We start from the raw sequence: 27,589 nt of genomic DNA, 5'->3' as shown, positions 1-27,589 counted from the left end.
AGTTCTCCCCAACCTCCCTGGGCCATTGCATCAGTTTTCCTTATCAAGAGGAAATCCAGTCTTAGGTTATATCTGGCTTGAAAGAAAGTTGTCTCTTGGTTCTTCTCTTGCAAAGATAAAATTGCCCTGAAGCACCTGAGATGGTTTCCAATTTGGCCTGCTTGTGTCTGTCTTCACTATCTAAAAATGGCAAGGCTTGTCATCCAGTCCCACCTGCCACTTTATCTTTCAGCCATTTATGCCATATTTGATTTCAGATGAGAAGATAATTCCCTGCCCTTTTTACATGAGGTGAAATAAAGCCTCAGAAAAGCCAAAGCATTTTCACAAAGATCACTGAACTAGTTTGTGGGCAATCCACTTCTAAGTCTAATCCTGTGTAGTTTTCTTAAAATGTGGCTCCTTGTGTATTATTATTCAGAGTCCCAGAAGAAATTTCTCCCAGAGAGAGTAAATGTTAACAATTTAATAGATGATTTACAGCAGTGTGAGCAAGTTAAGGAAATCTTATCAAACAATAGTGAAGCATCCAGAAACTAGAAACAGGAACTTGCTAGTGGGAAGGCACCACCACCCCCAGTGCCGAAGAGACGCAATGAGAAAACATCCTTGTGGGAGCCCAGTGAGAGCTGCAGCTGAGGAGAGGAAGACGCCCAGCAGGAGGTGCAGTGCAGTAGGACACAGCTAGCCAGAGAGGGGACATCAAAGAATAGCTGTCTCCTCCTCCCTCTGATCTCCTGCTGGTGCTTCCCACTGCCTGAACCCAACCCAAAGGCAACCAGTGAAAGATCCCAAGTGATTTATTCCTAGGAAGTCAGTTTCCAGAGTCCAGGAATGGATAACAGATTTGAAGGGAGTAGGGCTGAAAGGTAGGGAAAAAGAGAATAACCAACACGCTTTTGTTTCGGCACATTTGTGAATTAATGATTATATTTTTGAAGGTATACTTCATGACAATAAAGGTCTGAATCATTCCAATTTAAAAGAGTCAGCTTAATACTTTACTTGAAATTCTAGCCTTGTATAATCTTACTAATAAAAAAAAAGCACATAACCTCCAATATTCCTAAAACTATATGACATTTTTACCTGGCCAACCAATAATCTAGCATCAGGAAATGCATGTTACTAAGCCATGTACTTTCTGACATGTAGTATGAGTTTCCCAGAGAGACTACAGACCAAGCGAGAATTTTCAATGGTCCTCTTGAGAAGCTCCATGGGAAAAGCTGGAAAGAGGCCTGAACATGGAATCAACACAAGGCATTTCAATTGCCAAACTCACACTTTTCCTTAGCACTCACAGTCACTGAGTCCTATGGTGTCTCAGCTCCACTACTCCACAGACTCAAAGGACCCTTGTGACTCACCAAAGAGGAGCATCCTTTGTTCCCAGATCTCTTTGTATATCCTATTGGTCTACAGCACTATTTATCAACACTTTCTATCCTACGTCTCTAACACTCTAACAGTGCTGTCTCATTCTATCTCCTGCATATTTCCACTAACCACTTATTGTTTGTAATTTGTGTTACTAATGGAGTAAGTATATTGAACTTGCATCGTCAAATATCCACTCACTGCCATCCCTCAAATTCTAATATGATCTTCACCCCTTTCCAGGGAAAAAATGCTCCAATAATTGAGAATTACTCACCTAGAGTCTTTGAACCACATAAGTGGAAACCATTCAGACTGAAAATACCTAGGCTATATTTTGAGAGCCCCATATTCTCCAGCAAGTATTGCCAACATCCCAGACAAAGGACTTTGCCCTGGCCTTTCACGATTTGACCTAGACTGGGCCTGTCACACATGTACAATTGATACAGCTATTGGCCCCAAGAGTCCCCATTAAAAGAAGAATCAAGACTTTCTTGGCCAATCTGCCCATATGATGGTGAAACCTTTATCTATAGAATTCATGTCTACAAAAATGTGGCAACTCAAGGAGAGCGCTAGGCTGAGTCATGATCTTAGCTGGGAAGGCTCCTGCTTCCTCTAACTCCTTTTCTTAGCCCCTTACAATTTCATTCATCTTCTACTTTCTACAATATCTGATGCCTTACAGATTCTTCCCCATTTTTTTAATCAAACTGTTTTTCAAAATTCATTTGCCCTGGAGTATAGATCAGTAATAACAACTTAAAGTGTAATCCAGCCCACCCCGCCTACAATAGCATTTGAATGTAAGCATTAATAAGGTCAGATAGGCAAGGAGCAAGATAAGTACCTGTAGAGGCTGAGATTGAACTTCAAAAGCAAAAGTCTTTGACACCAAATTTCCTGAGCTTCTGGCCTCTGCTCAGCCCTGGTTCTACTTTTGCTTTTCTATTCTGGACCTGTTTCTACTGTAGTTAGTATATTTGGTAATATTTACTATATTCATGCATTGTGTGTTATATTAGTGATATGGCTTGGCTGTGTCCCAATCCAAATCTCACCTTGAATTGTAGTAAATTCCATGTGTCAAGGGTGGGGCCAGATGGAGATAATTGAATCATGGGGGCAGTTCCCCCATACTGTTCTCGTGTAGTGAATAAGTCTCACCAGATCTGACAGTTTTATAAATTGGAGTTCCGCTACACAAGCTCTCTTGCCTGCCACCATATAAGATGTGACTTTGCTCCTCCTTCACCTTCCACCATGATTGTGGTACCTCCCCAGCCATGTGGAACTCTGAGTCCATTCAACTTCCTTCTCTTTATGAATTACCCAGTCTCAGCATGAGAACAGACTAATACAATTACTCAGTATATTTCCAAAGCAATTGCACCATTTTACATTCTCATCATTGTATGATGGTTCTAATTTCTCTAGATCTCTGCCAACAACTTATTCTCTTTGATTATAGCCATCTACTGGGTGTGAAATGGTATTTCATTGTGGTTTTGACTTGCATATCCCCGATGGGTAATGAGCATCATTACATGTGGTTATTGGTCATTTTTAAATCTTTTTTGAAAAATGTTTATTGAGATGCGATGTTCATTTTAAATAGGTTATATCTTTTTTATTATTGAATTGTACATCTTTACATATTTTAGATATAAGACTTTTTGATATATGATTTGCAAATATTTTCTCTAATATTGTGAGTTGTCTCTTCTCCTTTGAAGCACAAAAAATTTTAATTTTGATAAATTTCAAGTTGTCTAATTTTTATTTTGCTGCTTGTGCTCAAATCTAAGAAGACTTTACTTAAAGCAAAGTCACAGAGATCCATACCTATATTTACTTCCAAGAGGTTTATAAACTTATCTGTTACATTTAGCTATAGGATTAATTTGAGTTACTTCTTGTGTATAGTATAAGGAAGGAATCCAATATCTTTTGCATGTAGATGTCCAGGAATCTCAGCACCATTCATTGAAGACTATTTCTTTCCTCATTGAATTGTCTGGGCACTCTTGTTCCAAATTAATTCAACATCAATGTACAGGTTTACTTGTGGACTCTCAACTCTATTTCATTGTTCTATATGGCTACCCTTTGTCAACACCACACTTTTTTGATTACTGTAGCTCGATAGTAAGTTTTGAAATTGGAACATGTGGGTCCTTCAGCTTTGTTATTTTTCAGGGTTGTTTTGACTATTCTAGGTTCCTTGAACTTTCATATAAATTTTAGGAGAAACTTGTCAATATTTGTAAAGAAACCAGCTGGGATTTTAATAAATCTTGTGTTTAATTTGTATATCAGTCTGAAGAGTACTGCTACCTTAACAATGTTAAGTCTTCAGATCCACGAATATGGGATGTCTTTCTATTTAATTAGGGCATCTTTAAATTCTCTCAACTTTTCTTTAACTTTCGGAATATAAATTTTCTACTTCTTTTGTTAAATTTATTCATAAGTGTTTTATTCTTTTTGATGCTGTTGCAAATGGAATTGCTTTCTCAATTTAACTTTGCTCATTGCTAGTGTAAAGAAACTCAATTGATTTTTGTATATTAACCCCAAATCTTGCAACTTTGTTCAAGTCATTTATTCTCATGGTCTTTTTAATGGATTCTTTAGGATTTTCTATATACAACATTATGTCATTTGCAAATAGATATAGTTTCATTTCTTTTTTCCCAATCTGGAAGTCTTCTATTTTTTTCTTACTTAATTGCCCCGCCTAGAACCTCCAGTATAATGTTAAATAAAAGTGGCAGGAGAAAACATCTTTATACCTGATCTTATGAAGAAAGCATTTGCTCTTTCACCATTAAGTTTGATTTTAACTATGAAATGTTTATAGATTCCTTTGATAAGGTTGAGGAAGTTTCTTTCTACTCAAAGTTTGTTGTGTGTTTTTATCCTGAAGTGAGGCTACATTTTGTTAAATGCTTTTTCTGAGTATTTGGAGATGATTGTGTGTTTTTTGTCCTTTATTCTATTGATATGGTGTATTTCATTAGTTTTAAAATGTTAGACCTTTCTTGAATTTCTGGGATAAATCTTACTTGGTCAATATATAAATTCTTTTATATGCTACTTTATTTTGTTTGCTAGTATTTTGTGAGGATGTTCGCATCTACGTTCATAAAAGATATTGGTCTGTGGTTTTGTTTGTGCTATGATTTACATGTATCCCCTCCAAAACTCACATTGAAACCCAATTTCCATTGTAGCAGTATTAAGAGGCAAGGCCTTTGGGGAATTAATTAAGTCATGAGAGCATCACTCTTATAAATTGATTAGAACCTTATAAAAGGACTAGAGGGAACTAACTTAAGCCCATTTTGTACTTCCACCTTCCACCATGTGAGGACACAGCATCTGTTCCTTATAAACGGTGCAGCAACAAGGCATCATCTTGGAAGCAGGGAACAGGGCCCTCACTAGATATGAACTCTGCCAATTCCTTGATCTTGGACTTCCCACCTCCAGAATTGTGAGAAATTTCTGTTGTTTATAGGTTACTCAGTGGCAGATATTTTCTTAAAGAAGATCAAATGAACAAAGATAGTTTATTTGTTTGATATTTTTTCTTATGATATCGTTGTCTGGTTTTGGTATTGGAGTAATACTAGATTCATAGAATAAACTGAGAATATTCTTTCCTGTTTTTTGAAGAATTTCTAAATAATGATTATGCTTCTTTAAATGTCTGGTAGACATCACCAGTGAAGTCGTCTGTGCCTGGGACTTTCTTTTTAGATAGTTTCTGATTATTCATTCAATATCTTCACTTGGTATAGGTCTATTCAGATTGCCTACTCCTTCTTGAGTCAGTTTTGATAGTTTGTGTCCTTGTAGAAATTATTTTGTTTAAATCATGTAATTCATGGGCATGTAGTAGGTATCATCTCTATCAATCTTTTTTCAAATTCATTAACTCTTTCTTCTCCTAGTTCAAATCTACTGTTGAGTCCCTCTAGTGGATGTTTGACTTCAGCTATTGTGCTTTTCAACTCCAGGATTTCCATAGGATTCTTTCTTATAATTTTTATTTTCTTATTGATACTCTCCATTTAAAGGGGCATTGTCATCACATCTCCCTTTATTTCTTCATTCATGGTTCCATTTAGTTTTTTTAATATATTGATAATAGCTATTTTGAAATCTTTGTTATATCTGACCCTCATAGGTATCTGGGCCGTCTCACAGTTTCTCTTGCCTGGTTTTTCTTACATGTGGGTCACACTTTCCTATTTCTTTGCATGTCTTATAATTTTTTGTTGAAAACGGTACATTTTAAGTAATATATTGTGGTAACTCTAAATACTGATTTCCTCTTCTCCCCAGGACTTCTTGTTATTGGTTTAGTGACTTAGCTAGAATATTCTAGTGAAATCTATTTCCCTTGAAGGGTGAAGCCTCTGATGTTTCTCCTCAAAGGGTATACATAGTGACTCTAAAATAACAGTTTTTTAACAGAGCTCTTTTTGACTTTCTTTCCCTGATGTCTCAATTAACTTGTCTGCCTCTGTTGGTATTACACCCAGCCATTAAGCTCCACTAATTGCCAGCTGATTTTTCTTTTGTGTTCCACAATGTCTTGGGGGCATAATTTGCTCCACAGTCTAATTCAATTCATTTCTGGCCCCATTGCAGAGATAGTTTTTGAGCAGTCTTTGAGGTTTATTCTGACTCCAGGCAGGCTTTTCTCAGCTGTCCTCTCTGGTAATCTATCTGACCTAGGGTTTATCTTGTTGCTCTAATAGAGCTAGTTGTCTCTCATAAATTACATACCACCAAAATTTCCTTTGTTTTCAAGAGCATCCTTAGGCTTGAACATCTCTACACTTTGTTCTAAATAAAGTCAATTACTTTAGGGATAACCTGGGAGCTCTAGCTCCCAGTAGACCATCTCTACCCACTACCTACACCCCAGGCAAAACTTCTGAGCCCACTTCCCAGGGCCTGGGGAAAGACAGAGCCACTTGTCTTAGAGTAAAACCTCTGCTTGAGGGCCTGGTTGAGGTGATAGGCTCTGGTATTCTCAGCTTTCCTCTCCTAGAATGCAACCTCAACCTTGCAGGAGAGCTCAGGGTCCTGGTCTTGATAGCTTGCTGCATCAGGAGTATGGTCTCATCTGGTGAGTGGGTCCTTAATAGAGAAAGAGATTCTCTTACCTCTTAGCTTTATTTGTCTAGAATTTAGCCTCTGCAACATGAGGCTAGAGAAGATGAGAGATTTTGGCTGCCTAATCCTCTTAGGGAAATACCTTAGTCCTTGACTGGGAGCTGGGGGAGGAAAGCACCCAGTTGGTCATACCCATCTGAAATGCCATCAAACTGAGCTAAATCTAGGTAGCAAGGAGGACAGGAAGTAGCAAGAAGGAGAGCAACTCTTAGTTCAACAACAGACTCTTGCTATTCTTACCATAATACAGTAAATTCTCCTAAATAAATGTTGCTTCATTTGCTGTATGCCCTTAGGACAATTTTCAAAGACTTACAAATTAAATAATTTTCACTACTTATGATTATTTCACTGGGGACAGCATCCAAGGGATTCCTCATATAACCACTAAAGAAGTGGATTTTTTTTTTCTTTGCTTCATTTTAACTATGCTGGAAGACCCTCTCCCTCTGTGCTATGGAGGCTATGAGAGAAGCACCTAATGCTGGAATTTCAGTCTGATGGGAGCAGATTTGGTGATAGATCTCAGAAGTACTTTCTTAGAGCCCCAGAAATAAGCCAACATCAGCCTAGAAGAATGTCTAAAGAGAGATCTTCCACATTTTCAAAATATAGATCTGGCCCATGGTTCCATCTCAGAGCACCTTCAATTGCCAGGAAAGTAAAGGCTATGGTTTTCAAGAAAAGATTTTATGATTTTTTTTTTTACTTTCAAATTGAGTTGCTCTTCCAAAATTTCATTAATGCATCAAAGGGAAAGAAATGAAGGGGAAAACAGCAATTGAAAGAAAGTAGGGAGAGTAAATAATAAGCAAACAAAACCCAGGACACCTATTTGGCTGGAGTTTGATAAATGTGGCTGATAAGTGAATTGCTTCAAGGTTTTGCAGATCTATGGTAGGAGTCAAAAACCATATAAATCCCCCATATAATCTAGGGAGCATCAGGTTTGCTTCTTGGCTCTCTCGGGGACTGCCCCTGCTGTTACTGACTCCTTTGTTGGCCTATCTGCTCCCCACTATGTTACTTCTTACACCAACACAATTTCATTTATCATGCTAAGACTTGTTTTCAACAAGTAGTATCAGGCTCCTGGTACATCTTTAGTTTCTGTATATGCCCATCTGCTTCATCTTGACGTTTTAAATTTCACTGATGAATAAATTTTTGTTCTTTACAACATACACGTTATCAAAACTTAAACTGCCTAACAATAGCCTAGCTTGAAGTAATGTGCCTAAGCTCATGTTTTTTATATTACTTAATCTGAGTTTAGCTTCCATGTTCTTGAGAATAATTTTAATAAACTGAGGAGTGCATCATAATGATTCAAAGTTTGGATTCTGAGTTAGAGATATTTGAATTTTAATCCCAAATTTGTGATTTATTAGCTCTGTGACCTTGAGCACATAAATCTCTCTAAACTTCTGTCCCTTCATCCATTATATGATTGTATAAGACAGATTTATAATAATTGTTTAAAATGTTTTTGAGCATTTATTATGTGCCAGTAAGTAATCTAAGTGCTTTCCATATATTAAGTCATTTAACGCCCATTATGTGTTTTGTACCACAATGGCACATAATAAAGCACTTGATAAATGTTTGCTATTATTAATTAATCAAATTAAATGTAAGCCACCCATTAACCATCAGAAATAAATATCATCACTTTCTATCACAACAAAGGCAAGACTAGCTTGGCCTTTATAGAATATAATCTTTCAACATATTTGTTTTCAGTATGTTGTAAGAATAATGAGATCATATTTTACAAAACAGATTAAAATTAGTACCATCTTTAACAGTGATAAAATGAAAATCTTTTTCTTCTTTTTGTCTTAGCTCAGATATAATCTTCTCCAAGAAGATTCTCTTCACCCAATCTCCCACTGTCCTTCACCCACCCTGCCAACTTGGTTCAGTTACTCTCATATCATCTATAATGGTTCTTTTCATATTGTTACACTCGATTTTAATCATCTCTTTAATAAGATTTCACTGCAGTATTCGCATATGAATTGCCAATCATTTTCAGTGCACTGGTGACCAAAAATGCAATGAGAAATTGGACCAGATTTTTAAGGAAGTTCCTCCCAACTCACAAGTTCCAGGAAGAGACTTTGGATTTCACATGGAAAGTACTCAGTGGGCTGCCTGCCCACAAGAATTAAAACCCCAAACAAGATCCATTTGAAATTCATGTGTCCCAGGATGGCTAAGGAGAGTGTTTTCAGTGACTAGAGACTTAGCCAAGAAGCGTTCACTTTATTTATAAGTAGGTTATTAAGCTCTAAATGTGTTGAAGTGACTTCCTAGATATATATTTTATTGACCTGTAGAACAAAATATTTGCACATGGAAATATAAGGAATAATACAGTCAATAACCACTTAATAGCCAGCCCAATTTGAGACAGCATTCAAAATACCCAAGATAAATCTACAGTAAACAACTGAATTGCGTCCAGTTTGGATAGTAAATAATTAATACCTTGGTGCCATTATCTCAATTGATAGTCTTATAAGACATTTCCTCTAGTAACAATAATCACCATTTATTGAACATATGCCTTTACTAACATGATGGCACCTAATTCTTACATGAGTTCTACAGATCAGCTTCACTAGAAGTTCTCTAGACTTGAGATATATCTCTACTACAAAATATGTCATGACAAAGATAAATCTGCTAAATAGCTGAATAACATGAGGACTGAGGAGCAATTTCTAATAAGCCATAATTTAGACATAGTAAATAGAATGTTTCTGAGAAAAGAAATATTTCTCAGAAACATTTGAGATGTATATTTGTTTCTGGGACATTTTCTCTCTCATAACAGTTTGCTGATATACTACTCATTGTAATCAATAACAAAACATCCACATGGAAATAGTCCCTGTGCCAAATATAGGAAAAAAAACAATTCTACTTATTTAGGAATTTCTATTAAATTAAAAATTACAACAATTACTATATATGATTATATAGGTTTACATGTTTATAAATGTATAATCTCAAATACAATATTGCAAGGGAGTGATTTCTTACACCAACACAATTTTATTTTGTGTTTGTGGGTATAATAAATGGGTATTATACCCATCTTATGGATTAGGAAAGTAAAGAGAGTTGAGTTACTCTCCCAAAGCAGCTAAAAGGTAGCAGAGTCCAGACTCATATCCAGGTCTTCCTGGCTCCAGAGCCTTGCTATTGCACTGTCAATCCTCAGGTGGGCTGCTCTCTTAGTATTTTATTCTTAAAATATAACCTTTGGCTTTACAATCTGAGAACACAATGTTATTTAAGAAACACATAATTTTGGAAAACAGACAGATTGCCTGCTCAAGTGGGTCCCTGATCCCTGAGTAGACTACCTGCGAGACATCCCCCACTACGTGCAGACCGACATTCCACACCTCACATGGCGGGGTACACCCCTGAGACGAAGCTTTCAGAACAAGAATCAGACAGGAACACTCGCTGTTCAGCAATATTCTATCTTCCGCAGCCTCCGCTGCTGATACTCAGGCAAATAGGGTCTGGAGCAGACCTCAAGCAATCTCCAACAGACCTACAGCTGAGGGTCCTGACTGTTAGAAGGAAAACCAACAAACAGAAAGGACACCCACACCAAAACCCCATCAGTACATCACCATCATCAAAGACCAGAGGCAGATAAAATGACAAAGATGGGGAAAAAGCAGGGCAGAAAAGCTGGAAATGCAAAAAATAAGAGCGCATCTCCCCCTCCAAAGGAACGCAGTTCATCATCAGCAACGGATCAAAGTTGGACGGAGAATGACTTTGACGAGTTGAGAGAAGAAGGCTTCAGTCCATCAAACTTCTCAGAGCTAAAGGAGGAATTACGTACCCAGCGCAAAGAAACTGAAACACTTGAAAAAAGAATGGAAGAATGGATAACTAGAATAATCAATGCAGAGAAGGCCATAAACGAACTGACAGACATAAAAACCAAGACACAAGAAATACGTGACAAATGCACAAGCTTCAGTAACTGACTCGATCAACTGGAAGAAAGAGTATCAGCACTTGAGGATCAAATGAATGAAATAAAGCGAGAAGAGAAGTCTAAAGATAAAAGAGGAAAAAGAAATGAACAAGCCTGCAAGAAGTATGGGATTATGTGAAAAGACCATATCTACTTCTGATTGGGGTGCCTGAAAGTGAGGGGGAAAATGGAACCAAGTTAGAAAACACTCTTCAGGATATCATCCAGGAGAACTTCCCCAATCTAGTAAGGCAGGCCAAAATTCAAATTCAGGAAATACAGAGAACACCACAAAGATACTCCTGGAGAAGAGCAACTCCAACACACATAATTGTCAGATTCACCAAAGTTGAAATGAAGGAAAAAATGTTAAGGGCAGCCACAGAGAAAGGTCGGGTTACCCACAAAGGGAATCATATCAGACTAACAGCAGATCTCTCGGCAGAAACTCTACAACCAAGAAGAGAGTGGGGGCCAATATTCAACATTCTTAAAGAAAAGAATTTTCAACCCAGAATTTCATATCCAGCCAAACTAAGTTTCATAAGTGAAGGAGAAATAAAATCCTTGACAGACAAGAAAATGCTTAGAGATTTTTCTCACCACCAGGCCTGCCCTACTAGAGATCTTGAAGGAAGCACTAAACATGGAAAGGAACAACCGGTACCAGCCATTGCAAAAACATGCCAAAATGTAAAGACCATCGAGGCTAGGAAGAAACTGCATCAACTAATGAGCAAAATAACCAGTTAATATCATAATGGCAGGAGCAAGTTCACACATAACAATATTAACCTTAAATGTAAATGGACTAAATGCTCCAATTAAAAGACGCAGACTAGCAAATTGGATAAAGAGTCCAGACCCATCAGTTTGCTGTATTCAGGAGACCCATCTCACATGCAGAGACATACATAGGCTCAAAATAAAGGGATGGAGGAAGATCTACCAAGCAAATGGAGAACAAAAAAAAGCAGGGGTTGCAATCCTAGTCTCTGATAAAACAGACTTTAAACCATCAAAGATCAAAAGAGACAAAGAAGGCCATTGTGTAATGGTAAAGGGATCAATTCAACAAGAAGAGCTAACTATCCTAAATATATATGCACCCAATACAGGAGCACCCAGATTCATAAACCAAGTCCTTAGAGACTTACAAAGAGATTCAAACTCCCATACAATAATAATGGGAGAATTCAACACCCCACTGTAAACATTAGACAGATCAACGAGACAGAAAGTTAACAAGGATATCCAGGAATTGAACTCAACTCTGCACCAAGTGGACTTAATAGACATCTATAGAACTCTCCACCCCAAAGCAATAGAATATACTTTCTTCTCAGCGCCACATCACACTTATTCCAAAATTGACCACAAAATTGGAAGTAAAGCACTCCTCAGCAAATTTAAAAGAACAGAAATTGTAACAAACTGTCTCTCAGACCACAGTGCAATCAAACTAGAACTCAGGACTAAGAAACTCAATCAAAACCGCTCAACTACATGGAAACTGAACAACCTGCTCCTGAATGACTACTAGATACATAACGAAATGAAGGCAGAAATAAAGATGTTCCTTGAAACCAATGAGAACGAAGACACAACATACCAGAACCTCTGGAATACAATTAAAGCAGTGTGTAGAGGGAAATTTATAGCACTAAATGCCCACAAGAGAAAGCTGGAAAGATCTAAAATTGACACTCTAACATCACAATTAAAAGAACTAGAGAAGCAAGAGCAAACACATTCAAAAGCTAACAGAAGGCAAGAAATAACTAAGATCAGAGCAGAACTGAAGGAGATAGAGACACAAAAAACTCTCCAAAAAATCAATGAATCCAGGAGTTCGTTTTTTGAAAAGACCAACAAAATTGATAGACCACTAGCAAGACTAATAAAGAAGAAAAGAGAGAAGAATCAAATAGACGCAATAAAAAATGATAAAGGGGATATCACCACCGACCCCACAGAAATACAAACTACCATCAGAGAATACTATAAACACCTCTACGCAAATAAACTAGAAAATCTAGAAGAAATGGATAAATTCCTGGACATATACACTCTCCCAAGACTAAACCAGGAAGAAGCTGAATCCCTGAATAGACCAATAGCAGGCTCTGAAATTGAGGCAATAATTAATAGCCTACCAACCAAAAAAAGTCCAGGACCAGATGGAGTCACAGCTGAATTCTACCAGAGGTACAAGGAGGAGCTGGTACCATTCCTTCTGAAACTATTCCAATCAATAGAAAAAGAGGGAATCCTCCCTAACTCATTTTATGAGGCCAACATCATCCTGATACCAAAGCCTGGCAAAGACACAAAAAAAAAAGAGAATTTTAGACCAATATCCCTAATGAACATTGATGCAGAAATCCTCAGTAAAATACTGGCAAACCGAATCCAGCAGCACATCAAAAAGCTTATCCACCATGATCAAGTGGGCTTCATCCCTGGGATGCAACGCTGGTTCAACATATGCAAATCAATAAATGTAATCCAGCATATAAACAGAACCAAAGACAAAAACCACATGATTATCTCAATAGATGCAGAAAAGCCCTTTGACAAAATTCAACAGCCCTTCATGCTAAAAACTCTCAATAAATTCGGTATTGATGGAACGTATCTCAAAATAATAAGAGCTATTTAGGACAAACCCACAGCCAATATCATACTGAATGGGCAAAAACTGGAAAAATTCCCTTTGAAAACTGGCACAAGACAGGGATGCCCTCTCTCACCACTCCTATTCAACATAGTGTTGGAAGTTCTGGCTAGGGCAATCAGGCAAGAGAAAGAAATAAAGAGTATTCAGTTAGGAAAAGAAGAAGTCAAGTTGTCCCTGTTCGCAGATGATATGATTGTATATTTAGAAAACCCCATTGTCTCAGTCCAAAATCTCCTTAAGCTGATAAGAAACTTCAGAAAAGTCTCAGGATACAAAATTAATGTGCAAAAATCACAAGCATTCTTATACACCAGTAACAGACAAACAGAGAGCCAAATCAGGAATGAACTTCCATTCACAATTGCTTCAAAGAGAATAAAATACCTGGGAATCCAACTTACAAGGGATGTAAAGGACCTCTTCAAGGAGAACTACAAACCACTGCTCAGTGAAATCAAAGAGGACACAAACAAATGGAAGAACATACCATGCTCATGGATAGGAAGAATCAATATCGTGAAAATGGCCATACTGCCCAAGGTTATTTATAGATTCAATGCCATCCCCATCAAGCTACCAATGACTTTCTTCACAGAATTGGAAAAAACTGCTTTAAAGTTCATATGAAATCAAAAAAGAGCCCGCATTCCCAAGACAATCCTAAGCCAAAAGAACAAAGCTGGAGGCATCACGCTACCTGACTTCAAACTATACTACAAGGCTACGGTAACCAAAACAGCATGGTACTGGTACCAAAGCAGAGATATAGACCAATGGAACAGAACAAAGCCCTCAGAAATAATACCACACATCTACAGCCATCTGATCTTTGACAAACCTCAGAAAAACAAGAAATGGGGAAAGGACTCCCTATTTAATAAATGTTGCAAGGAAAATTGGCTAGCCATAAGTAGAAAGCTGAAACTGGATCCTTTCCTTACTCCTTATGTGAAAATTAATTCAAGATGGATTAGAGACTTAAATGTTACACCTAATACCATAAAAACCCTAGAAGAAAACCTAGGTAATACCACTCAGGACATAGGCATGGGCAAGGACTTCATGTCTAAAACACCAAAAGCAATGGCAACAAAAGTCAAAATTGATAAATGGGAAATAATTAAACCAAAGAGTTTCTGCACAGCAAAAGAAACTACCATCAGAGTGAACAGGCAACCTACAGAATGGGAGAAAATTTTTGCAATCTACCCATCTGACAAAGGGCTAATATCCAGAACCTACAAAGAACTCAAAAAAATTTACAAAAAAAAAAAAAAAACAACCTCATCAAAAAGTAGGCAAAGGATATGAACAGACACTTCTCAAAAGAAGACATTTATGCAGCCAACAGACACATAAAAAAATGCTCATCACTCACCATCAGAGAAATGCAAATCAAAACCACAATGAGATACCATCTCACACCAGTTAGAATGGCAATCATTAAAAAGTCAGGAAACAACAGGTGCTGGAGACGATGTGGAGAAATAGGAACACTTTTACACTGTGGGTGGGACTGTAAACTAGTTCAACCATTGTGGAAAACAGTATGGCAATTCCTCAAGGATCTAGAACTAGAAATACCATTTGACCCAGCCATCCCATTACTGGGTATATACCCAAAGGATTATAAATCATGCTGCTATAAAGACACATGCACACATATGTTTATTGCGGCACTATTCACAATAGCAAAGACTTGGAATCAACCCAAATGTCCATCAGTGACAGACTGGATTAAGAGAATGTGGCACATATACACCATGGAATACTATGCAGCCATAAAAAAGGATGAGTTTGTGTCCTTTGTAGGGACATGGATGCAGCTGGAAACCATCATTCTCAGCAAACTATCGCAAGAACAGAAAACCAAACACCACATGTTCTCACTCATAGGTGGGAATTGAACAATGAGATCACTTGGACTCGGGAAGGGGAACATCACACGCCGGGGCCTATCACGGGGAGGGGGGAAGGGGGGTTGCATTGGGAGTTATACCCGATGTAAATGACGAGTTGATGGGTGCTGACGAGTTGACGGGTGCAGCACACCAACATGGCACAAGTATACATATGTAACAAACCTGCATGTTGTGCACATGTACCCTAGAACTTAAAGTATAATAATAAAAATAAAGAAAAATGACAATGCACTGTAAAAAAAAAAAAAAAAAAGAAATACATAATTTCAATTGATTTAAAAATTGTGAAACTATCCTCATTAACGACTTCTGACAGAGGTTAAGAAAATAAAACTATTCCCAGAGTTTTCCTGTTTCTATATCCCTTCATTTTCCTCCTCCACATTCTTCCATCTGACTAAATCAAGACAAACAACATTAGATGCTTCTGGTGTCAGATCCTATACAAAGGTCTTCACCATGATCCCCAAGAAGCATTTAGAAACCCAATTGCTATATTGAAACCAATTTATGGAACTATTTGATAGCAACAGTGGGGAGAGAAGACAGCATTTATTTAGTGACCAGTATGCTAGACATGTTCAAATATTATATTCTCTAACTCTGTTGATAAGAGTGAAAAGACTACAATCTACTACTAAAGGAGAAACAGGTGCTAACATTTAAAATAATGGAATGAAAACTGGAGAGAAATTAAGCAAACTTCCTCTCAACAAGTGGAACTAGAACAACCCTTATGAACTAGAATAACAACTACGGGCGAGTCTCTAATGCCTTTTCACAAGATTTGTATCTAAATTAATTTTTTAATATGGTAAAAAATATTGCTAATATTGGCATTAATCTCTCCATAACTCTAGAAGCATGAGGCCCAAGTTTTCAGGACTCGGGAATTGAAATGTTAAGAAACTTCTTCAGATCACAGTTAGAAAGCATCGGCACCAACATTCCAATCCAGGTGTGAGAGCAAAGTTTGCACTCCTAACTATATTATTATTTGCATTAGTAACAGGATTATGCCTACATCACCACAGATAAACAGTAAGGACAGTGCAGTGTAGTAAGAAAGTACAGATTGGAAACCTCTCTTTTATAACTGCATGACCTTGGGTAACAGTTTAATTTTCTTTGTGTTTTTTTCTCTCATCTGTACAATGAGGACAATAATACTTACAAGAATGTCTACATGAAGGTGTTGCAGGACTCTCTCCACAGCTCAGCTCAAGACGGAGTCCTTGTCACATGATCACGAAAAATTAGGCTCACATATAATTTAAGAGGGGAGAAAAATTGAATTTATTGGGCAAAAAGGGAAAAGAAAAGGAAACAGGGACTCTCCACAAAGGAAGCGTGAGAGTCGTGCAATATATGCTTCCCACTTGGCAGACTGAATTCCAGGTAACACCCAGGAAGAGGAAGCGCCAGGATCCTCCCGACTGCAAAAGGCACGAACTTCTGTGGTTCCACCCCAGTGCGCACTCCTCCCAGTGCAAAGGCCGGCTGGAGTTTCTCTGAGAACCCCTTCCCACCTGGCTATCTTAAAGGCACTTAGCACCATGCCAGGCACAAAATAGTTCGGAAGTCTATTTTATTTCCTGTCTTGAAAATATAAATGGAAAATATTTTATAACTCCATTAGAAGTTCTTTTAATATTTATATGTTCTTGCAACAATTACAATTTGCATTCTGTTCTAAATACATCTAAATACAATTACCAAGAAACTAAGAAGGTTGAAAATAAACAAAATACATTTTCTTTTATTAGAAAAATCTAAAGCTAGAAGGTATATGTAGAAGAAAAAATGTGTAAATTATGTTTGTTAGTTGGGCTCCACTTTAATAAATTGACCTTAATCAGCATGTCCCAGCGGCATTTGCTTTGCGTAATCTAAACACCAGAAATTGAAGCTGATAAATATCTCACATCTGCTTTAATTTGGCAACCCTAGAAAATGTTCTGATTAAAGGTACTTTCCATTTGGCATGCTTGTTTTATGCTATTGGAGTAACTTTAACTACAATCAAAAGCTTCAATGAGTGACAACAGTTCCCAACAGTACCTCTCTCAACAAAACACCAATTTTATAACAATTGTATTGTCTAACCATCCTGCCAGGTGTTGACTATTTGAGGAGTGGCTTGGGGAAAAAAAAAAAACCTCTTTTTTATAAAAGAAGATAAAACATCCATTCTTCTTTGTGGTATTTCCTGAATACCTGAGGCTTTTTTTAATTAATAGCTCAATGAGGCTTTGGAGCAATCTTTATACTTTATTTTCCAGTTATGCACCTAAAAGAACAGAAGGTAAAATTTTTCCTATAGTCTATCCAATTACCCCCACTCAGGTTACCTTGAAGTTACAAATATAGAACAATATCATCAAAATAAGCCCAATTATATAATAGTCCGAAGTAAGGGATAATTAAGGCTTCTGTCATTAATGGCTCCAAAGTAAGCGATAATTAGGGCTTCTATCATTAATGGCTCCCATACAGGGTAAAACAATCCCAGAGGCATCCTTCTCTGCACTGCAACAAAGCAGACACAAAGTCCGATGACACTTGAATTATCCAACTTGCATACAGCATTCTGGTGAGTTTTAAATAGAGCGTTGTATAGCAGGAGAAAAGAGTTTGTTTCACCTGAAATCATTCTACAAATATTTATTGCGCACTACCTACATAACAGCATTGTGGGGGCTGCTGGACACACAAAGCCTGCCCTCATCAAAACCTGCCATCCAGCAGGAAAGGTAAACACTGAATAAAGTACTAGTATGATAAAAGGTATCAAAGGGAAAGTACATAGTATTAATATACATTGTAGGAATCTTGAACTTTGGAAGCAATAGAAAAGGTGTCCCAAAGAAAGTAGTATTACAGGAGCAATGTAAAGAATATAATAGTAGGGCGTGACCAAATGAAGATAGAGAATGTTCCAGGTAAAAGAAATAGTGAAGGCTCAAGACTAAGGAAGGATTGGGCAGGAAGTTCAATATAGTTGAAGAAAATCAACTGAAGAGATAAGTGAGGTATGATAATGTCAAAAAATAGGAAGAGCCCAAATCCCCGTTGGTATTTGAGTCTTGATAAAAGTTTCTGGACTAGACACCACTAGAAGAGTTTAAGGAATGCAATGATATGACCAGAACTGCATTCCTAATAATCATTTTGGCTGCTACTGTTAGAAAAATGGATTGGCAGGAGGTAAAAGTGGATGGAAGACATCAAATACAGACTCCTCCATAATCCAGACAAGACAATGGAGCCAAGGGAGAGAATGGCAGCGGGGAGGATACAGGGAAGTAAACTGTCCAGATAGGAGATAGGATTAAAAGGAGTTAGTGACTGGAGCATGGGGGAGGTGAGGGATAGAGAGAAGTCACATTAATTCTTAGGTCTCTGCGTTAAACAATTGAAAGAATAGATACACTACTCACAAAGACAAAAAAAAAAATCTTGCAGAAAGGCTAGTGTGGGGAGAGTGAAGGATTTTTCCTTGTTCAGATCAAATTTGAAATACCTGTAAAGCATCCAACTGGAGATGTTCCAAGGCAGTTGGGTATACAGGCCTCAGAAGAGAGGACTGAACTAAAGATATAGTAGTCAGCTTAAAGATGATACCCAAAGCTACAGAAAGAAGTAGAAAGTTTCCTGTCCTGGCTGGAGGCAAGTTTGAGAACTATCACTCTAAGGCTATGGTTGGTAATCTATCTACATAATTGTGAAAGCATCCAGTTTACACGATAATCAGACAGAACTGAGTCTCATGCTCTCAGCCACTCCTCAGGTCGCTGCTCAAAGAAGCATTTCCTGATCAGTCTACCTGAACTAGCACACATACCATGTACACCCATTATTTTCCATCCTCCCGCCTATTTTAATTTCCTTCATAGCACTTATTACCTTCTGACTATATGCTTTGCCTATTTATGTATTGTCTTTTTCCGACTATAAAAATGAGATCCCCATAAGAAAAGAGACTTTGTCTTGGATTTTCTGTGTTCACTATAGAACCCCAGCACCATTTGAAATATATCTATCACTTAGTAAATGCTTAATTCAGTATTTGTGGAAGGAAGAACAAAAAAGGGATCCAGAGTTCAAAGAATAGGGATGCTGTTTTGATGAAGCAGCAGGAAAGGATATGTGCAGATGCCGGTGTTTTTGTAGCCTGCCTTAGAAAGGGAATGCTCCAGTTTAGCTTCATATTCCTATATGAAATAATCACTTCTATAGAAGTAGCATGAACTTTCCTGATCAGAATGGGGTACAGAGTTCTAGTTTAAAATTTTTTGGAAATAGTTGAGAACAAGGCTGGTCAAATTACTAAGCAGTGTTGGCAGGCAAGTTGAGGTTGGTCATCATGGATTTTTTCATAGACATAACAATCCGACCCAACAGGTGATTTTCCTCAACTGTGCTCAGCATCTGGGTATAGTCATGGAGATTACAACCAGCTGAGATCATCTAGAATTAGGGTTTTAATACACACTTTTGACAGGATAAAAGAGTAAGGGAATTTGGCTTATTTGGGTACCAAGATGCTAAACAGTATTTTTCCTTTTGACTCAGAATTGGCCAAATAGCTATAAAGATTCTAGCTATTCTAAAGAAAATTCTTTAGAATTTTCCACCCACATTCTAAAGAAAACCATAAAGCATATTCCCACAGGATTTCTAAGAGTTAGCAGAACTGGCTCTTCCATCTAAACTTTCACTCCACCACACCCAAGCAGTCTATATTTGCAAAAGATTGAGAGTCAAGAAGAATCCACTGAAGCAGGTAATCATTGTTATATGACAGAGTTGTGGCCTTTACCCTCCATTGTAGAAAGAGTGCTTCAAACCCTCACCCAAGTGAACTGTGTGAAGGAGGTTCTAAGGGAATCAGTCATAGAGATTGAGGAGTGCCTATAAAGGCATGTTATTCTGTAAGTGGATATCTATTACACAGTAGACTTGATTACCTAGCCTACAGGCTTATGTTCTTGAAGGGAGAAACATGAATGGCACAAGGCAAGCAAAGAGAAGCAGCATTTGTAGTGGAAGGCTCCTTGTATTTGGCTTAACAAGGATGCTTTAGTCTGCTGTGGTCAAATGAACATTTGGAAGGTAGCCAGACATGAGCCATCCTGCTGGAATACTTCCTAAAATAACTTTAGGCAAGGGGAATGGACCTTAGCAGTAAGTAGCTGTGAGGCGTTTCATGGAAACAAAAGCTGAGTGTACATTAGAAGAGGTCATTTTGAAAATAAATGGGCAGTAGATGGGGCTCCTGCAGGCTCCCTGAGACACCCCATGAGAACGGCCGTGTTTAGGCACCTGCCACATCCAAAAGAGGATTCTAGTGGCACAGGTTACGTGGAAGAAATCTTAACTCCTCTTTGTTCAATATGCTTACCCTACCTAAACCTGGAGAAGCTGCAGTGAAAGAGCTGACGTATCTAACTCTGCAGTCCAAGTCCTAAGTCTAAGATCTGGCTTTAAGGTAGAAAGGAAAATAAATACTAAGCCAGGTTTGAGATTAAAAGTTTCAATTGGATTAAGTTGGACTAGACTGAATTGCAGTACTCATGCTTAAAATCATCCAAAAGAAATGGATCTGAGGTATGATAAAAGATAGAAAAATAATATTCATAGAACCTAACTGAAGGCAGCGGCTAAAGACAAAGCTGGTTTTGTACCCCCTTAGAGTTAAGGCTGTTCAATAAACAGTGTTTTATGAGGACATGATTCCAAGCTGGATAAGAAAGGAAGTGAAGACAAGGAGGGACTGATGGATGGAAGAACATAGAAGATTCACTACATTGGTGTCATGATGAAGCTGAGGAACAGCTGCAGTTGGGTACTTGAGCAGATGAGCTGGAAGCCCCAGAAGAGCTCAGCGTCTAAATTAGTGATTTCAAAGTTGTGCCAGTTTGTAATGAATTCAAGTCCAAGTTAAGATCTTAGAGTTACTGAGTAGCTGAGGCTGAGTTATTAAAAAAAAAAAAAAAAAAAAAAGATTAGTTGTTGAAACAAGAAGGTCAAATATTGAGGACGCTGAATTTGTCATCCAATATGGATGCTGAAGTGTCCCCAGAAGACGGCAGATATGAGGATGGAGAAAAGCACTGAGAGCCACGTACTAAAGCCGCTACTGGAGGCTTTACTCTGGAGGGCAATGTACCCCATGAAAATCAGCTACTACTTTGCAAAGTAAATAGGTTACAATGATGTGAAGTTAGCGGTGAGCCTCCAATGATAAAGGCTTTTTGTAGGAGGAGGAAGACTTATTGGTCTGGAAACAGCACTGAGAAGTGAGGAGGACATGTCCCCACCTACCAACTTTGGGAGGCATAAAAAGTCTCTACAGTATTTTCAGAGTCAATCCAAGAGGTGCTGGGATTGTTCACTGTAGAGGCTGAGGATTTGGAGATGTTTGATAATAATGGAATAGGAATTCTAGGTGGTCCAGTGGGAAAGTTGGTGAGAGAGGAGGAATAGGAAATTGGCAGAGTCAAGATCTGCAGGGAAATCTGTATGCCACCTGAAGAATGTTGAGCAGGAGACATTGTTGAGTCAGGCTTGCATTTTAGATAAATCACCCTGACAGCTGTGTAGAAGACATTTTTTAAGGGGATTCAAGGCTATGGGAAGGGAGGCCATTCAAGAAACTATGAATTATAGTCATGACAAGAAATCTCAAGGGTTTGAAACTGAGTAGTAATGAGATGATTAAGATATGTAGGAGCTCAACCAGCTAGACTTAATTGGATGTGAGAAGTGAAAGAAGGAAGTTTCCAAGGGCTCTCAAATTTCTAGCCTGAGTAACTTGGTGGTTGGTGGGGACAATGAAGGAAAATTATATTTATGGAGACAGATGTTCAGATCTGGACATCGCATGAAAGACTAAAGCCTTGAGTTTACCTCCACTTGTCATTTCCCCTCTTACATAGCAACAGAGTAGCTGATTTTCAGGGAGCACATGGCCATCCAGAATAAAGATAACATTTCCCATTTCCTTTATGGCTAAATGTAGCCAAATGATTAAGTTAAGGCGAATGGTATGTAATATAAATTGTGTTTGCAACTTCCAGGAGGTGTCTTTAAAAGATAAAGCATTTTCTTCACCTCTTTCTCCTTCCTGCCGGGGAATATGGATATAACAGCTACAGCTCTATTAACCACCTTGGACCATAAGCCTAACTTGGCCATGGAAATCACAGAAAGCAGAGCAGCAAGATAGAAAAAGCCCGGTTCCTTGACTTCACAAACATGAGAAATAAAGACATTTCTACTTCTTTAAGCCACTATAATTTTGTAGCTTTCTGTTACTCACAGCTGAACTTAATCCTAATAAATACCAGATGTGTTAAGTTTGAGGTGTCTGTGGAACTCAATGAGGGGTAGGCAGTACAGCTGAATATACTGATATAGAACTAGGCAAGAGATCAGGGTTAGAGACAGGAAACACAGGTTATTCTCTAAAAGCTAGTCCATATGATTTTTTTTCCCAATAGCCTTCGGCAGCCTGATCTAAGAGCGGAAAAGCTAATAAATGTTTACATAAATAGATATTCAGATCTAAATCCATTTTCTCACTACATGTGTAAGATAACTTAAGGATCAATATTACTTTGTATTTAAAATATTGCCTTGGAAAATAAAAGTCACTGCAGCAATTTTGTATACAACTAGCTAGTGTTGATGAGGCAGACCACATGAGGACAGTATAATCACAAACGCCTTTTTGTTAGGGAGAAATGATGATTAAAACCAAATGAGGAAGAATTGTACGTGCCAAATGCAGTGCAATAGATATAATGAATAACAAATATTTAGGGACAATTATATTGACCTTTTTTGCACAAAAAATAAAATGTAAGCTTGAGCAACTGCCCAGGCAGCAAAATTCTGTATAGACTCAAAAATGGGTGCTCATGTACTTAAGAAAATATATGTGCAAATTTCTGTTACACTTGCTAAGTCATTGTACAATAGTCTATAAAACACTCAGAAATTAGGATCCATATAAATGCTATTTGTAAATTTTGAAATCATTCCCACTGTAGACTTCATTAGAAGCTACAACTTCACATTTATTTCAGGTTGAAATAAATTTCTGAAAAATAAAAGCCCTAGTTCCAAATATACATTACACACAAGGAATTTCTTATAATGCTTCCAAATGGAAAAGGCTAGAAAAAGTGTTTCAAGTTGTTCTGTATTCTTCTCAAAAAAAGTTTGGATAAATAAACCAGCACCTATGTGTTAGATTTCTTGTAGTTTTTCCGTGAGTTTTTAAAGACAGACTATCTGTCCTCTTCTCCCCATTGTTTAATCTGTATGTGCTCAATCAAGGATTATAAAAATAATTTTAACACAGAATCCAGCAAACACAATTAAGAAGTAAATATACTATGAAAATAAACATCACAACAAGCATCTCACCTAGTTATTAATTTTGTGCTTAGTCCCTGGTTTGGATTGCCTCAGCCCCGAGTTCTCAGAACAGAATAGAAAGTGGTTAATCAGTGCATTGCCAATATGAAGAATCAAACCCACATCTAGCCAATGAGAGAAAGTACAATTTCTTTATGCCTTGAATCCACGTGGCCCTGGGACTCCATGGGGTCAGCGGCTGAGGACCCACCCATCGTCAGGCTCTTGATACACATGTTCTTCATCAAGGAGCGTCAGAATCCCCAGTGAATCAGAAACTAATCAAAATAAATTGATAGAACTTGGAAGTTTGAAAACTCCTGCTCAGAGAGTAAGATGGGAGTGGGGGAGGCCATCTAGTGATAAACTAGATTAAGAATCACAAGGCCCAGAGTCTTAATCTTGTTCTGATATTAATTAGCAGTCTGTTTCTTCCCAGCAAAGCAAAAGAACTGGGTTGAACTAGGATAGTCTTGGTAGTACCTGTTAGCTTTAAAAGTGCACGTGTTGGGAATTACAAGTGAATGCTATTGAGTTTAGCAACCTGCTTGATGCCTCCTAAATGTAATGCATTCATGTATCATCTGTTCGTTTTGATCCTCATCTCCAGGAGGTATTTAATTCAGATGTTTTGCTCTGTGGAAAACTTCCTATCACTACTCCTCTCTCTTCAATTGATATTGGTTCTTTCAAACCGACATTTACATTGTTTTTCTTGATATTTAGAATGGTTTTATTGCATTTGTAAGCGGAAAAGGAAGGCATCGCTAAATGTAAAATTTTCCGTTAAGGAATTTTCCTTCTAGCAATTAAACACGCTTTTGGGTTAAGTATGGTATAGAAAAGTGATTAAATGCATGTGAAATCATGTGGGTTATTAGAGATTATTTGGTTGTTTGGCGTCTCCTTGGATACGTAGTTGTTTTTCCACCAACCCACACATCCTCTATATTCCTAATAAAGCCTTTGGAATCTGTTGGGCTTTTTAAGGCTCTCACCACTCTCTTTCTATGACTTCACCGTATCATTAAAAATCTAAAGTTATTTAGCATAATTTAATAGTATTAGCAAGATTTGTAACCGTATCCAAGGATATGAACTTGTTTGTTGTAACAACCACTTGAGGCAGTCCAAAAGGCCCTTCAAAGAAAGAAACATGCCATGTCAAATTTTCAGTAGTTTTATTGAAAAATGCCTCTTTTGTTTCAGAAATAAATAATATAAGGCAGTGAAATTCACAATCTGCAGTTAAAATATAAAAGCAGCAATTCTATATTCATAGTCTTGCAAACGTTTTCCAACTGCTTTTGATAACTAAGAAATATTATATTCTGAAAAAAGTTCATACTAAATATACAACACAAACATGCAATTCCATCTCTGCAGAATAATCTGCAATTGGGCATAAATGTTAGTGTGTCTAAAACAAGGAGGTTTAAGGCAATATGGAACTGTATCCCGTTGATGCACTAACTTCATCTACATGGCTTAAGGTTGGTGGTTGTTAAAGAGATGTATACGAGCATTCTATGCCCCGGTGTATAACAGAGATAGAAGAGGAAGATAAATAATTGCAATGGAGTTGACGTTTCCCTCCTTTTTGGTTTTAGGAGGGGAATTATTTGAATAGTGGTGTAATTGAATTGCAGATAAGTATAGCAAAAGATAAACTGCCCGCTCGAAATACTCAGTAGCTCTGGGTTCCAGAACTTACTGCTTTACCTAAGAGTTTCACTGAGGCTGCCCGCTGTGCTAACTAAAGGCACACGGCATGTTCTGTCTTTGCAGCTTTTGTGAACAAAGTGTTTTGCAAGCATTTCAAGGGCAAAGGCAAAAATGTCTACAGACTGCGTGCTTGGAGCTAGGCTTCCTGCAGAAACAAGGTTCTCTACAATCAGAAAGGGTACTCCAGGATGAGCAACGCTGGAAGAAACATCGCAGAAAAGACGTACACTGCCCTATCTGACCTGTAAATGAGAATTTCAACACCTCCCCCCAGCCTCGCGGCGCGGCGCGTGGTCTCTGGTTCACTGCCCGGGTCCGTGGGACAGGGCGCGCCGCCAGCGCCCGCGGGGCTCAGGACTCTCTTCTGCAGGCTCGTCTGCGCCGTAGTCCTCATATTCCGCCGTCCGCTCGGGCTCCACCGGCACGATGAAGGGCTCGCGCTCAGGCAGGTAGGCCCCGCCCTCGGGCACATAAGGCTCTGTCCGATTCAACATTACAGTTATGGCATGATTTGGAAGGCACATACACACAGCAAAAGCTAAATCATCACCCGCGGTGATGGCACTCCAGTCTTAATCTCATAACTATAAATAAGTTACAATGTCCCAATTACTTCCAGAGAATTTGGTGATAATCAAATAATGAAATGGCACTGTCTTAAAAAAAAAAAAAAAACAACCTTCAAAAATCCAGCAGTAAATACAATCATTGCACAAATACCTGGGAAGGGTCAGAGACTGGACCAAAAAACTGTAAACGCAGTACCTAAGTAGGATTTTCACAAATCCCCAAGTAACTGTTCATGCCTTCAAACTCCTCAATTCAAAGAACAACTTGGAAAGATGAGGAGGTGAGGGAAAGTTTTATTGGCTCCTAGAAACTGAACTCGGGGGGTGAAAAGCAACTATCACCAGGTAATATACAGTACATGACATCTTCTGTGGCTGTACCTCACGCTAACTGAGTTACAGCTGGTGGGTGAGGAACACCAGTGACTACAGCAAAACAGGAAGACAAGGTGATTTTAAACTTTGGTTTGAAAACTGCAGTTACAAAACCCAAATGAGAGGACACGGACAAAAAAGTAACAGAGCCAGATGCCCTGAATCAGACACATCGCTAACAAGCAAGAGATAAGGAGATTCCATTTGGTGTTATTCCGGCATAGAGCAAGCGGCAGGCTTTGATGCAGAAGCTTATTGTAGAATTGTTAAGTGATTTTAGTCGACAGGATCACATACAAACCATTTACAAGCCACAATTAGTTTATTATTTACATAAGACATTTCTCTTTAACCAGGTTAATTGTTTTTCTTAAAATGGCATAGTCTCCTCTGGTTAGTAGTTTTATTATGCACCTCTTTCACAACTGAGGCTCCTCATGGCTGTGTGTTGGAACTTTTTTAAAATAATGTTTTTCTGCATTATTACTGAAATGCATCAGGCTTATAAACTGACACCACTGCTTTTGTCTCATTCAAGTTAGTAAAAAGAGTCTCCACCCTCCTTTGTGATGTCGACCCGGTTCGTTAACCATTATCTGTGGTGAGATTTCCATACAGACTCATTTCCTAATAAGCACGTGCGCAAACATCTCAGAAACAGGATTTTCATGTATTCAAACTGTAAGCAGCACTGGCGACTTAGAAAATGTGTTAGCCGGAACCTGAAACAGGTCAAAGATGATAGTTTTTAAAAGTTGAATGACTAAGTAAAAAATATAAATACACATCCATCTACGTATGTAATGGTTAAAGTATATATATATATATATATCCATATATTTTTAGTTATTCTCACATCCCATAAGGAGGTGGTAATTTAAATTTATTTTATAAAGAATTAAATTGCAATTCTGTGAATGGGTTGCATGAAATATACATTAAGATTTGTTATTACTTTTGGTCATATGTAATTATGCATTTAAATATATAGATATATAGATATTTAGATATTTAGATATTCAACTACTCATGCACTATTTGAAAGTAGCAAATCATATCAAACAGCAGTATCATTTTTAAAATTTGCAAGATGCTTGAGGGTGCACTAATGAAATGGTAGCCATCGACCACAGCATGACTATCTTATTTCCAGATTGGCGTATCTCCCCAGTCCTCACATCCCACAAAATCAGGTATAGGAGACTTCTGCCCTCTACAATTGTCAAACACTAGAATTTCATTAACAATCTTTTAAAACAAGTATTAAGTCCCATATTTTATAAGTATTAATTCTATGGCTAGT

The 27,589-nt window shown here is 37.9% G+C and overlaps 1 protein-coding gene across 4 annotated transcripts in view; it reads right to left on the bottom strand.

The window, feature by feature from the left end:
• Positions 1-24,781: 24,781 nt before the first annotated feature.
• Positions 24,782-27,589, bottom strand: part of LOC105479442 (collagen type XII alpha 1 chain) — a 128,401-nt gene continuing 125,593 nt past the window's right edge. For 2 of the 4 annotated variants that reach the window (XM_011737399.3, XM_011737401.3), the window contains one exon: positions 24,782-27,008. In XM_011737399.3, coding sequence (XP_011735701.2) covers positions 26,998-27,008 — 11 coding nt within the window. In that variant the 3' untranslated portion in view covers positions 24,782-26,997. The remainder of the gene's footprint in view (positions 27,009-27,589) is intronic. The other 2 variants (XM_011737398.3, XM_011737400.3) reach the window with 1 other exon arrangement.

This window comes from Macaca nemestrina, chromosome 5 (genome assembly GCF_043159975.1).
Source record: "Macaca nemestrina isolate mMacNem1 chromosome 5, mMacNem.hap1, whole genome shotgun sequence".
Taxonomy (NCBI): domain Eukaryota; kingdom Metazoa; phylum Chordata; class Mammalia; order Primates; family Cercopithecidae; genus Macaca; species Macaca nemestrina.
Note: the sequence above shows the minus strand (reverse complement) of the source record. Positions and strands in the feature narration are given on the sequence as shown.